This window comes from Vicia villosa, linkage group LG5 (assembly GCF_029867415.1).
Source record: "Vicia villosa cultivar HV-30 ecotype Madison, WI linkage group LG5, Vvil1.0, whole genome shotgun sequence".
In the NCBI taxonomy this organism is placed as follows: domain Eukaryota; kingdom Viridiplantae; phylum Streptophyta; class Magnoliopsida; order Fabales; family Fabaceae; genus Vicia; species Vicia villosa.
In genome coordinates this window covers 170921550-170931663 of record NC_081184.1, presented here as the reverse complement: position 1 = coordinate 170931663, position 10114 = coordinate 170921550, and the positions used below count along the sequence as shown (strand labels likewise).

The 10114-nt window shown below is 34.1% G+C and overlaps 1 protein-coding gene across 1 annotated transcript; it reads right to left on the bottom strand.

Moving 5' to 3' along the window:
* Positions 1 to 486: 486 nt before the first annotated feature.
* LOC131603908 (alpha-1,3-arabinosyltransferase XAT3-like) lies at positions 487 to 3848 on the bottom strand. Its single transcript, XM_058876368.1, has 6 exons — positions 3475 to 3848; positions 3246 to 3326; positions 2859 to 2915; positions 2703 to 2768; positions 2440 to 2502; positions 487 to 2351 (listed from the first exon to the last, which is right to left on the bottom strand). The coding sequence occupies exons 1-6, from the start codon at positions 3614 to 3616 to the stop codon at positions 1180 to 1182; spliced, it is 1581 nt and encodes a 526-aa protein (XP_058732351.1). The 5' UTR covers positions 3617 to 3848; the 3' UTR covers positions 487 to 1179.
* Positions 3849 to 10114: the final 6266 nt, after the last annotated feature.

The window sequence follows — 10114 nt, the reverse complement described above, 5'->3', positions numbered from 1 at the left end:
TCTTATTTTCTCCCTGTACAGATGTTCAATCACCTCTCATCGCATGTTATCCACATTCCACTAGAAAATGACTTGCAAATATGCAAAAACTTCTTTTTTGCTCACGAGTCATTTATTAGTTATTATGATGCAAGTGAAGAGTCCTCAGAAAAATTATTGACTAGTATGTAGTTAAATTGTTGCCGTCTTTAGGTATGCAAAACAGTAGAGCGTCTTGAATTTTGATTTTACAAATACCAAACCACAGTCCAAATAAATTGTCACAGATAAAATTAGGTTTGAAAAATGAATGATTTTGATACTACAGTTTTTGTATCACTTCATACCTGCAAAATATATTTAATATGGTTCCTAATTAAAATTTAAAATATTTTTAAATAATTTTTAAACAGTTGTATCCTATACCTTTGATTATTATTTTTATTAATTATGGAACTATTTTTAATGATAAAATAATAATTTTATTTTTCTGGTTTATAAAATGGCAGATACTTTTCATTTGAGTCTAATAATGTTACATTAGTATATATTGAATATACATTGATATTGCTATTCATTAAAATACCTGAAGCTCTAATAATGTAGATCCTATGATGCATATCTACGGTACCGGGTACGAGTACTGGTCCCGGTGGTATCTGTACGGGGTACCACATTTAAAAAAATTCAAGGTATGAACACATCAATAAAAAACGATATTTTTTTTGTTTGTATAATGTAACATAGAGTACTAAGTTGTTCTAAGTTTTACCAATAAAGAAACCAAAATACATAAACAATATTATATAAATATACGAGAAAATTACAAATTTCACTCGAAACAAAATAATGAGAAAAAATGAAGTACCACGAGTACGGTACGTGTGCTTGTACTGGGTACTTATCTGGTACAAGTATCCACATCATTTTAGAAGTACCTATGCTTCAAAGCGTAGATCCTTAGCATTCATAGGTTTATTAATTTTGGGCACGTAGAATCAAGCACAACAGTGTCTTAAACTGTTTGTTATTTGCAAGATATCCCAAAGCCATGCCTAAAACTCCACTAATCCAAATGCAAATACTCTGTAAACTACTCTAGAAAAAACATGGATAGAAACAAATAAATTATGGAGACCTCATCTGATTACTAACCATGACAACCTAAAGAATCCAACTAACTAGATCAAAAGCCATACCTTATTGATGCAATAGCTCGAGGGCTCTCTGTAATGTTGGTCTAAATCTATTAACATCAAGCTTTACATTTTGTTTGTCAAAATACACTGACCTAAAGGCTTCCCACCCCTGTTTTACTATTAATGAGGGATCCTTTATAATCATATGGTCTAACGGATATTGTTGTATAAGAGTGCTTTCTTCCAACTTTATTTTATATTCCAAGTACTTTATATTCATATCCTCTGAGGGCTTTGCGAAATCATTTGTGGCAAGCCAATCCACTTGCGTCCCACCATACGGCACAACTTGAATGAAAATTGCATTTTCAGGAAGGAAAAGTATGTTAGTAAGACCAGCACCATGAACACCCATTAGTACATCACAAGAGTTCACAACATTTGCAATACTCCACATGTTCTGCCCTGCTTCCATAACAATTACTTTGAAACCCAACCCTTTAGCCATTTTTGCTATTTGATTTATATTAGTGAAGGCTCTTGATCTTTTTCTTGAAAGAATCAGGAGCTTAGGCTTCTTAATTTGATTGTCAATATCTCTGATTTTGATTGCATTAACTCTCTTTAGTGAATACGAGTCTCTCAAAAAATCTCTGAAGTCTTTGATAGAATAGGAATACTTTTGGGGGTCAATGCTTAGCTCTTTATGATACCTTTTAAGCCCAACAATCACCTTAGGGAAGCAATGCACTTCATCATCTTTATCAATGTCCATAATCTCATACTTGGACAGCTTTTTAAGAAATGCTTGGTGTTTGGGAATCCACCATGGTATCTTATCAGTTATGATAAGCTGTACTTGTCCATTAAATTGTTTACAAGTCAAAAACAGTGGAATGATAATGTCACTGAATTCATGGAAGTGGTTTCCAGTGTATCCTGCAGTAGAGAATATTACTGCTGGAATACTGTGATTTTTTGTGCACTGTGGGACTTGGTTGCTAGCTTTAATCGACCATTTTCTTACACTACTCATTGCAAATGCATCAGTCTTCCGAGCATAAGGCCTTATAATCCATGACATGTTTTCAGCCAAGCTGTTTGTTTTCTGTGGCACAACGTAAACAGAAGAGGAATTTCCATGCACTCGGATATCTCCTCGCGTTTGGCAATATTCTGTTCTTGCTTCTGAAACACATTGTGGTTGTTGCTCTTGTTCTACTTTTCTTGTTTCTAATTTTTCAATTGAAAAATAAAGAATGATCAAAGCTTGCTCATAAAAGATCTTTGAGAATATCATTCACTTTAAAAATCATTTTACCTTCAGCTTTTGTTGGAGAGATGCTGGTTTCATTGATGAGAGTCCTTGTTGCATTATCTTCAACTGCAAAACAAAAAAGTTTCTGTCAAAGTCATTAGCCTTCACTGTCCTTATGATTTATACTCCTCCTAGTGTAGTAAGTAGCCTGCTCTGCTGATTTTAACTTTTTTGATGGAAATTAAGTAGGTTGAGGTGTTCATTTACTTAAACCACAAGTATATCTGATCTGAACTTGCTCTTACTAATATGAATTTGTTATTTACCTTTAGCTATTTCTGGAGAGATTCTTGTCGCATTATTAACAGGGTTCTTTGGTACAAGTCTTTCATCTGAAGAATGAGATATTCACATACATGGTTAATTTAATGGTTTACCTTAAATAAATTCTTTTAACATTACTGAGATTCAGAAAATCTTACCTTCAATCATACGTTGAGAATTGCTAGTGCTTTCAACAAGTATTTCTGTTACAATGTCTTCAACAGTAGACCAAAGAATCATCACATAATCATATATTGTCAAAATCATTTGGCTCAAAAACTATATATTATTCTTACCACAAAAAGCTCTACTGTGTTAATCTTATTGAAATTCAGAATATAAATCTCTTAGGATCAGTTTATTTAAGCTTATCTATTAAAATAAGCAGTTGTGATACTGTTTGTGAAATTTTTTATGAAAATAACTTATTATGACATGTTTTCAAGCTATTCTCAACTTTTTTCCATAAATTGATAAACGTTTATGTTACAAGTGCTTAATTGAGTTGTACATCCAAAATGGAGTTATATATATGTTTTTCTTACCTTTGGCTATTTTTAGAGAGCCACCAGTGTCATTGACCATCAACATTTTGGTGTCAGCACCAATAGAGAGCTTCAGGTTCACTATGAAAAGAAAAGAAGTAAAGATTTACTTAAACTCATTTCACAAATGAAATTGGATTTTTCTGCATGTCATGCGAAATAACTATTTAAATGAAAAACAACATGCATGCTTGTACTACTCACACATAGGAAAATTTTAAGTACTCACAATCATGTGTAGGAACCAAGTAAGGCTTAAACACTGTGCAAAGGCTCAGAACTATGAGCAAGAAGCCAACAAATGCTCCATATCTCAACTTTTTCTGCTCATAACGACTAAAGCTTTTGGCAAATATTGTATTGTAAATCATTTTTATTTCATTAACCAAACAACCAACTACTCTATATCAGAATGCCATCTCACTAATGAAAGCCATTCTGATCAAAAGCTGATTAATGAATGACCATATATAAAATCTCTATAGGCCAAGCTAATATTTTGAGACATACTTTTATATTTGTGACAAATGGAGGAAGGTGCACTTATTTGTCTATAAAATGCTGCTCCTCACGTAGTTGTTAGCTCTTGAATCATAAGGATTCTCCAAAACTAATAAAATAGGGAATGAAAATGACTCTGTAGTTGACTGTTAAGACATATATGGAAACTTTTTCAATGATTAATTAGTACATTTTTCGTTAGTTAAATGTGGTTTTTTCATACATGAAGCAAGAACCACCAGCTAGCTTTGAAAAGTGTTATTTTAACCAACTAAAGTTTTGTTTAAAATGTTGATATATCAATCAATTATTGCAATTCTATTACCCTACTTGGTATTTGGTGACACAGTGAAAAATCTCACTAGCTTGTTATATCAACCAACCTTTGCATGAATATAGCAACTTTAGTTAACTTGCTGAACAAAAAACCAAGGACAAATTAACAATCAAACTTTTAACTTTTTAATGAATTATAATATATGCTATAAACTATAAGATTTCTTTATAAAAAAAACTTATAATTAAAAGCAAAGAAATTGTCGGCAGGATGCTACTAGTCTAAGTCGTTTGGTAACAAAGAGTGAGACATTTTAACAATAAGAATAATTTAGTTTCTAATTTTTAGTGGGGTGCATGATGAGGAATTAGAGTAATTGACATATTGGAATGGCTTTGTATTATATGTGTGATTTCTACTTATGGAATACGTGTGCAAATATATTATCATAAAATCATAAAATGTTTGATTCTAGACACAAAAACAAGGTAGTTCCAAAAGTAAGCACTGTTTATGGATTTCTTGAAATGCAAACAACCTTATGTATGTCCCCTTTACCCTTTAGGTTGAGACATTTTGGTACCCTCTCTTTCTCTCTTTCTGACACACATGCACGCACGTACAAATTCAAAATAATCTAAGGATTGATTTACTCAACAAATCCTTGACCTTAAACTTTTGTGTATTGTCGTAAGTCAAGTATTAGGTAACAAATTGTGGGACCAGGATATATAATGCGTGGCCAACGTGTGCCTTGTGTCACTGTGTGCTATGCATGTTCCACTTTATATATGCACCAACTAATCACAAATTCAAATATAAATTAATTAATTTATATTTTGATATCAATAGAATTTCAGATTAAAAATATCAATAGATTGTATGTCCTAGTGCACACGGTGAGCAAATGTATCTTCTAAACTATTTATATGACGGCTTTAAATATCATAACTTTTTGAATTTTCACTTAGATCGAAAATTCACTCTTTAAAGATGAACAAGTGGGATGTTGCAAGTCAAATTCGCGCCCTTACATCTAATCTCTCTACAAAATTATCAACTTAACTGATTTAACGAGACTGATGCATAACTTAACACTTAAAAAACATCATTCTAATCTATAACTCAATGATAATTTTTTTAATTGAAATTTAACCAATTTTTATTAATGCTATTCCGTAAAAGGAACTATATTCTAAGCTTCTAAAAGTCAGTTTTTTAAACTAGGAATATGACTAAAAATGTTAAGAATTTCATATGAAACCTCAACCATTTTTTTAAAATTTTATTTTACAGAAGAACCTAACTAATTAGAATATTAGATAATAGAAAACTAAACAAGTCTTCTTCATGGAAAAAAGAAAAATATCAACCGACTCTAACTAAAAAATATCACGTGTTAAATAAAGCTCTATGATCTATTGGATGCCATTTGGTTGCTGTTGGCTTTTGTGACCCACACTAAAAAATTAAAGTTGACAAAATGTTAGAAATATAAAAAATAAAATAAAAAAAAAATATTGTTTTTTATTTATAAAAAAAGCTAGTTCTTTTCTTCAACCTTCTTAAACACAATGTAAGATAGAATTTTATTTACATACTATTGTTTATAGCACAAATGGTGCACCTTTATTTTTTATTTTTTAAACAAAAGAATTATATTGAAGAGACTAAAAGGGACACTCAATTCAAAAAGGCAAAAATTGATCAGACAAACATTAACCTACAGCTAATACACAATAACATGTTCTCAAACCAATCTAACAAAATAGAATGAAAAGAATCATTACATCTAATCTCAAACCAATTTTAAGTTCGAAGTTTAACTAAATAAACTAGATCCGATTCAATAAGTAAAAATTTTCTTTAAAAAGAATAACATTCCTAATTAACGACAAACTTCAAACAATTGAAAACCAAAATAACATTTTAAAATTTTTATTGATTCTTTCTAAAAACAAAATATCAAAACTTAAAAATTAATATAAAATTGATGGAGAAACAAGGAACTCTCCGAATCTAATCAGATAGAATAAAATAAGATGAGCAACATTTATTTCATGATGTAAACAAAAAGGACAAAATTTTGAGGGCCATTAACAACTCAGCAATTCTTAACCTCTAAACGAAATGAAAGCCTATTCAAAAGGAGTCTCCACACAAAAACTCAGATATTACTACAAATCTTAGCTTTCCAATAGATCTCATCAAGAATGCAAGAGCACTTGTCATAATTATTTCAAATAGACAGGTTAACTAATGTTACAGAAGTTGTTACAAAACCTTTCAAGAGTTCAACAACTAACAAAGTTAGTTTTATTTTTTTTTTTATAATCAAAGATGGCATTAAAAAAAAAAGCACAAGGAGTGCTAACCAACAAATACAAAAAAGAGAGTCAAAGACATCTCTCACAAAACACCCAACTACTAGATCCTAATACACAAATCCGGACTAACGCACCAAGCAACCTAAAGAATGGATTCTCGCACCTTATAAAAGGAGAGAAACCATTCCCAAGCAACAAACTTAATCATTCCTACCGTGTCAAAATCCCTCAAAATAACACCATTAAAAACAATACCATTCCTACAATTTCAAACACCCCAACAAAAAGCCATTCCAAAGAGCCAACTAGTATCAACCATAAACTTGGACTTGCAAAACGACTCCAAAAGAAAAAGACGATTAAAGATATTAACCGGTAATAAGGCGGTATCCAATCCAAGCCAATCACAAAACTTAGTCCACCAAAGGAAGGTGACCGAGCAAGAAGCAAATAAATGATCCGAATCTTCCTCCTCCAACCCACAAAAAGGACACACAATTTCAATCGGAGTTGACAAAATCTCCCTCTTTGCAAAATTAACCTTCGTTGGAAGTTTATCAAGCAAAAGCCTCCAACCAAAAACTAAAACCTTACTAGGAATTTTGGTCTTCCAAAAATGGTCCAACGCCTTCACAAGAGAGCCTCCCAACCTTGGACCCCGAACACGCCCTTCCAATAACATGTCATAAGCAACCTTCACCGGATACCCTGAAGAATTTTTCCACTAAATGAACAAATCGTCCAACCTAACCATAGGCGTAGTCCCACCTAATTCCCGAATAAGATCCTCCACATGCTCATCTTCGACTTCTTCTACAAAGTTATCGCAAAAATTAATGCGCTACTCCCAAACACCGGAGATCCAAAACCCATTGTCATTCACCTTTGAACCAGAGGACTTAGCAAAACGCAAAAGAGAAGGAAACCGCTCACAAAGTGGAACCCCTCCCACCAACCACCTGTCTAACCGAAAATCAATAAGATCACCATTCTCAAGTTTGCAAATGATAGCTGAAGGAAACCAATTTTCCAACGGACCACTCCCCCCGACCCAACCAAACATAAGTCTTTCCACCAAAGAGACACCTTGTTTCTTTTATGAGTCACGAACTTAGAAAGCATAACTCTCCTTATGTCACCGTACTTGCAAGAAAGAAAGTTAGTCCATAAATAATTTTTTTCACTCAAGATCCTCCACCTCCACTTACTAAGCATCACATCATTAAACATCCCACAATGTTTGACTCCTAAACCGCACTCCTTCTTAGGAAGACAAATCTTATCCTACCCAATCCAATTAACCTTCTTCTTATCCTCCGTACCTCCCCAAAGAAAACACTTTTGAATCTTGATAATCTCTTTAATAACCACTTTTGGAGCCTTAAAGAAAGAAAACATAAAGATTAGAATACTAGACGATACCGAATTTAAAAGCACCACCTTCCCACAATCGATAAGTGTCTAAATCTCAAAGATTCCAACATTTTCCGCAACTTCGACACCACCGGCCTCCACACTTCCCTCCTCCTATGATTGAACCCAACCGGAATCCCCAGGAAAGAGAAGGAATAAGATCCCACCATACAATTAAGGAAGGTTGAAGCCGCTTGAATAAAATCCGGCTCCAAGTTAAGCCCCACAAATCGGATTTTAGACAAATTAACTCTAAGACCGAAAACCAACTCAAATCCCCTTAGAATAGCCTTAGCGCTCCACATGTTATTCCACGACCCATTGCCAATCAAGAGCGTATCATGTGCGAATTGAAGGATCCCAAAATGCACATCATGAACAACTTTAAATCCAACATAATCACCCAAACTCGAAGCTCTATTCATAAACTCCGTCAAGCCTTCCGCCACTAAAAGAAAAAGAAACAGAGAAAGCGGATCCCCTTGATGAAGACCACGAGAAACAACGAAGTCTTTAGTCAGACTCCCATTGACAAGAATCAACATAGAGCTATTAAAAACCAACGCTTCCATCCATCTCCTCCATCTTTCACCAAAACCCATCCTTCTCAATAAAAATCTCAAATAGTCCCAAGAAACACAATCGCACGCCTTCTCGAAATCAACTTTCACCATCATACAACTCTTTTTTTTCTCTCTTAACCAAATTCAAGATATCATTCACAATCAACACACCATTTAGCATATTCCTTCCTGCAACAAAGGTCGATTGACAATTCGAGACTAACTTACCTATCACCTTCTTCATTCTTTACGCTAACAACTTTGCCAAAATACGATACATGCTACCAATAAGACAAATTGGTCTAAAATCATCCAAATTACTAGGATTCTCTACCTTCGGAATTAGAGAAAGAAAAGAAGCCGTAACCGCTTTAGGAAGAATAGCACACTCGAAAAACTCATTAACAAAGTTCAAGATATCTTTCTTCAAAAACGGCCAACAAATCTTATAAAATCCCATATAAAAGCCATCAAGACCCGAACTTTTATCCCCGTCAGAATTCCGAATCACATCCCTCACTTCCTCTTCCAAGAAAGGCACCTCCAAACCCATGGAATCCTCCAAAGACAACTTTGCTAAATCCACCTCTTCTAACACCAGCCTTGAGAAAGAATTTCGGAAAATCTTCTTTCAAAATGACTACAAATCTCTTCCTTAACCAACGCCACATCCTCCAACCAACCCGTAATCCCATTCAAACCTACAACCGAATTCCTCCTATTGCAATGTTTCACAACCTTGTGAAAGAAACGAGTATTGGAATCTCCTTCCTTAAGCCAAATAGATCTCGATTTTTGGAAAAGAATGCTCTCCTTAGAATGAACCACCTCCCAAACTCTATTTGAAACCAAAGAACGATTGACAACCAAAGCTTCAATGTCCACCAGATCATCACCAACCATAACAAAATCCAAAGCATTAAGATATTTAAAAGCCTATTCCTCTTGCAAATTTAAGAACCCAAAAACCTCCACATTCCAAGAGCGTAATTTATTTCTAAGAACCTTCAACTTTTCCTTAAAAGTATAAATAGTCTTCCTACTATTCGGAACCGTAAGCCATGTCGTTTCAGCAAAGGGTAAGAACTCAGCATGTTTAGTCCAACAAGCAAAAAATTTGAATGGCTTTGGACCCCAATTATGATTGTTCCCCTTAAACTAAATAGGGCAATGATCAGAGTGCTCCCTATTCCTAATAAGTTAACTATCAATTTTTCATAAAACCAACAAAGCTTCTGAAATTAAGAACCGATCCAAACAACTTCTAGCCGCTCCATCGAGTCTGAACCAAGAAAATTCTCTTCCCACTGCCACCGCATTCAAAACCTTCAACTTATCAATGAAACCCCTAAATTCCTTCATATCCTTGAAATTAACAAACCTGGAACAACCCCGTCTCTCGTCCTCCAATTTAATAGCATTGAAGTCCCCTCCCACACACCGCACACTCTCCGGCAACCTCTCCTTAAACTCCACCAATTCCTTCCAAAACCTTCTCTTCTTTTGAAAGCAACAAGCCACATAAAAATTCACAATATAATTATTTACTCCCTTCCACAGAACATCCAGACCCAAAAATCCTTCCCCCACAAAGCTAAAATTCAGAACAAACATACCTTTACACCACATAGTGATCATACCATCAGACCTGCCAATCGAGTACTTGGAACACCGCTCCACATCAGTACCTCCCCAAAGCTCGAACACCCACTTGTCGTCAAGATTCTGTATCATAGTTTCTTGAATAAGGCAAAAATTGAACATCTTTTCTTGATTAATTGGCTAAAC